At 38.8% G+C, this 3,545-nt stretch overlaps 1 protein-coding gene across 1 annotated transcript; it reads right to left on the bottom strand.

The window, feature by feature from the left end:
* On the bottom strand, positions 1 to 501 carry LOC6049799 (endocuticle structural glycoprotein ABD-5). Its single transcript, XM_001866470.2, has 2 exons — positions 324 to 501; positions 1 to 253 (listed from the first exon to the last, which is right to left on the bottom strand). The coding sequence occupies exons 1-2, from the start codon at positions 446 to 448 to the stop codon at positions 64 to 66; spliced, it is 315 nt and encodes a 104-aa protein (XP_001866505.1). The 5' UTR covers positions 449 to 501; the 3' UTR covers positions 1 to 63.
* Positions 502 to 3,545: the final 3,044 nt, after the last annotated feature.

Here is a 3,545-nt window from a genome sequence, read left to right as displayed (position 1 = left end):
TATATTTTTTTGTGTAATCCTAAAATAACGTAAAAGTCAACTAGCGAGGAACGACGGAACAGGTTAGGCCCGAGGGATGTGGGCAGCCTCCGGTTGGAATCCGTTCTCATCGGCGATGTAGTTCACGGTGTAGGTCTGTCCGTCGGCACCGACGTACGAGTATGATCCACGGATGACCAGGGCGTTGATGTCGTCGGCGAACCGCTTCAGTTGGGCTTGTTCCGTCCGCTGGATTCCGTTGCTGGTTCCATACCTATAGAGAACAATTCCGTTGGTGAGTTCACTGTTCCAGGAATACGCTACCTTCAAACAAAAGCACTCACTGGAAGTTGTATCCGTCAATTCCCTGGTTATCGTTCTGGTACTGCACAATGTGGGCGTCCTTTTCCTCAACGGGAGCGGCCACGGCCACGGCCAAAACGGCGGCAAACACTACGGCGAACTTCATGGTAATGTCTAGGTTTTTTTTTGTATTTCACTCCCTAACACTCTAACAACGACGTTTCTTGCGGTACTGATGTCACCAGGAGCCCACCGGTGGATATTTATACGTCAACCTTATCGCTGCTCGTCGGGCCACCTCGGGCAACCTTTGCCGGTCATCCTTCGCCGGAGTGACCACCACAGAAACATTCAAATGAGCGCCCGATTTTGTAACACTTGTTGGCGGCGATGGGCCAAAAGCAGAGTTCGATCTTAGGCCACGGCAAAAACGCCTAAACGCCTTGTCCTAGGCCCCCCTACTCTCTAGTCCGGAGGCCGGCAGACCAGTTCCAGCAGACAAGATGCTTCTTGGAGATTCGCCGAAAAAAAAGCAACATCTACGACAACACGACGAATCGCAACGTGACGATAAGCTGGGTCATCATCATCAGTCTGTAATTCGTCGCACGTATGCTGTCTTATAGCAAGTGCCTTTTCTATAAGTTTTGTTCTCAGATTAAACCTGAACATAAATAAATTTTACAATAAATCAATCACGTCAAATTAAATAAGATTCTCAAAACAATATTTATTTTAAAAAAAATAAAATTAATGTTTTATTGAAATTTCAACCTAAACATTTTCCGTCACAGGATAGAACAATAACGGCATACTGGTAGTCTATCGGTGCAATGTCGCGGTGTGTTGATTTAGAGATTTTATTATGCATTATTTGTTTGATGTGTAATACTTTTATGCAATATTTCTATCATAAGTCAATGAAATTAACTTGGAAGTAATCAAAATCTGATAAGAAACGAATACGCAACTTAGTGCGCTGAAATAGGATTAACCCCATATATCTCTTTTTTATTTTACAGCGCCGATCTTACCAGTGCTTAAAAGAACGATTTTTGAACAAAAACAGCCATTTTTCAAATCTTGTTTTACACTCAACCCCCGGTGGTTGATCACTTTTTCGTTTGACACTTTTTTTGGTTTGTACCCCGTTGGTTGGTTTTGACAAACTAAAAAGTGACGAACTGTCACTTTTTACACGGTGTTCACACACACTATCAAAACAAACGTTTGACAAGGGTGTCAAACAAAAAAGTGACCCCGTTCGTTTGACAACAGTTGGTGTTAAACCATCGGGGTTTGAGTGTACTTGAAAAACTCGTAAAACTATTTGGGCTATTCTGAAGTATTTCTGAGGCATACATATTCAAAATTTATAATTCTGTATCAATATCTAAATGTTTAATTATTTATTCTAACTAACCGCGTTTAGCTACACCGTTTAGCAAACTGAGCGCTCGCTGCTATCGACCTTTTCGTCACTTTCGGGTGAGAAAAATGTGACATAAACTATAGGCGGCATGCGCGTGCGTCTTTCGCTGGCTGGGTCAGTTCAGCAGCTACAAATGGCAGAAAGACTCTCAAAAAAAGAACACGAAAAATGATCGCTGCGTGCAATATTTTTGTGTGGACGACATGGTCACTTCCAATATCACTACCATTTTTCAACCGGTTTGGTTAGTTTGCGCTGCGGAGGCCTCTGTGGGTCATCTCAATCATCAACACTGTTTGGGAGATTCTTCGTCTGGGATAGTGGGAAAAATGAAAAAGTGTAATTGAATTGTAAGACGAATTTATTTCCGTAAATCTTTGCTTAAATAATGTTCAATATTCATGTACTTCAGCTTATTCTAAACTCTATATGGATAATTACTTCCACCATTTCTTGAAAGAGAACTTGAAACTGCATATTGCTTTACACTTGCTACGGTAGTGAAAAATGGTTTGATATGTAACCATGAGGTAAACCCAGCCGAATTATATGTTGCTCGAACAGGTCGAGGATTTTGGAGACCGTCAATTAGGAGTCCTTTAGTTTCAGGAACACTATCAACCATCGGCTTCGCCATAACAGAGTATTGTGCCAGTCCAGCAACAACAATAAAGAATGCAAGAACTATTTTCATGCCGATTATATTCACTTGGAGTAGGTTGTGTTTGAAATGAAGACTGAAATTGCTTTATTAAATTCTTGAGAATGATTTTCATTTTATGCATATTTCAGGTAAACTGATAACGACTGTTTGTTCTACCAATGAGTACTAAAAATGATTTTTTTTCTTTGTGTCTACCTATTATGTAAACATTATTTTGTCCATTCATTCATAATTTCCCACTGTCATTTTTAATGATCATTTTCTGTCACCTAATTCAGGTGACTATGTTCATTTGTCCAATGTTGAGATTGGCCTACAGGCATTATAACACGTTTTGTGAAGATCTTTATGATGATTCCTGAATTATAAAGTTTATTTACAAGAAGTGCTAGGCGTTCATTGATCATCATTGCTAGGGTAATATTTTTCGTGATTCGAATATTGTCAAGAGTCAAAATATTTCCCAGTAATTTTGAGTTTTGACCCAGAAGGAGGGTAACCGTATAAATTAGAGCAACACATGTCTCATGGTGAGAAACATTGGAAAGTGATAAACATTGAATAAAGAAGATATTTTGCGAAAAAATTGTGCACTGTATTCCCCGGCGGAGCAACACATGTCTCATGGTGAGAAACATTGGAAAGTGATAAACATTGAATAAAGAAGATATTTTGCGAAAAAATTGTGCACTGTATTCCCCGGCGGAACTATCTAAAAGTGTATGATGTAATAAAAAAGACTGCACAAGATTTCATTATATAAAATGGTATATAACTAATTCAATTATATTTCGTGATTTATTGAACATTTAAAATGAACGGATTGTATCAGTGTCAAGCTATGGTAATATTAGCACTTCTTTGTAGTTTAAAAATGTGAAAAACACAATGTTGCAACCGGTTACAAATTTGAAAATAAAAAAAATATTCCAGATAAAAAAATTGCAGAATCAAAAAGTACATTTAATTTCCTTTTAAATTACATGTCCCAGAAACATTTACTGTTGAGTAGGGTAGAGTAGTCATCAATGAGACACGGGGAACAATGATAAAATGGCTCTCACAAGTCGTAGTTTCAACCAATCAGGCTCATATTTGGGGGAAAGGTGTGTCTACTGGATACACATCTGCCATTATAGTGGCTTTGGTTATGGACGCTCCCTTGAA

This window comes from Culex quinquefasciatus, chromosome 3 (assembly GCF_015732765.1).
Source record: "Culex quinquefasciatus strain JHB chromosome 3, VPISU_Cqui_1.0_pri_paternal, whole genome shotgun sequence".
Lineage (NCBI taxonomy): Eukaryota > Metazoa > Arthropoda > Insecta > Diptera > Culicidae > Culex > Culex quinquefasciatus.
Note: the sequence above shows the minus strand (reverse complement) of the source record. Positions and strands in the feature narration are given on the sequence as shown.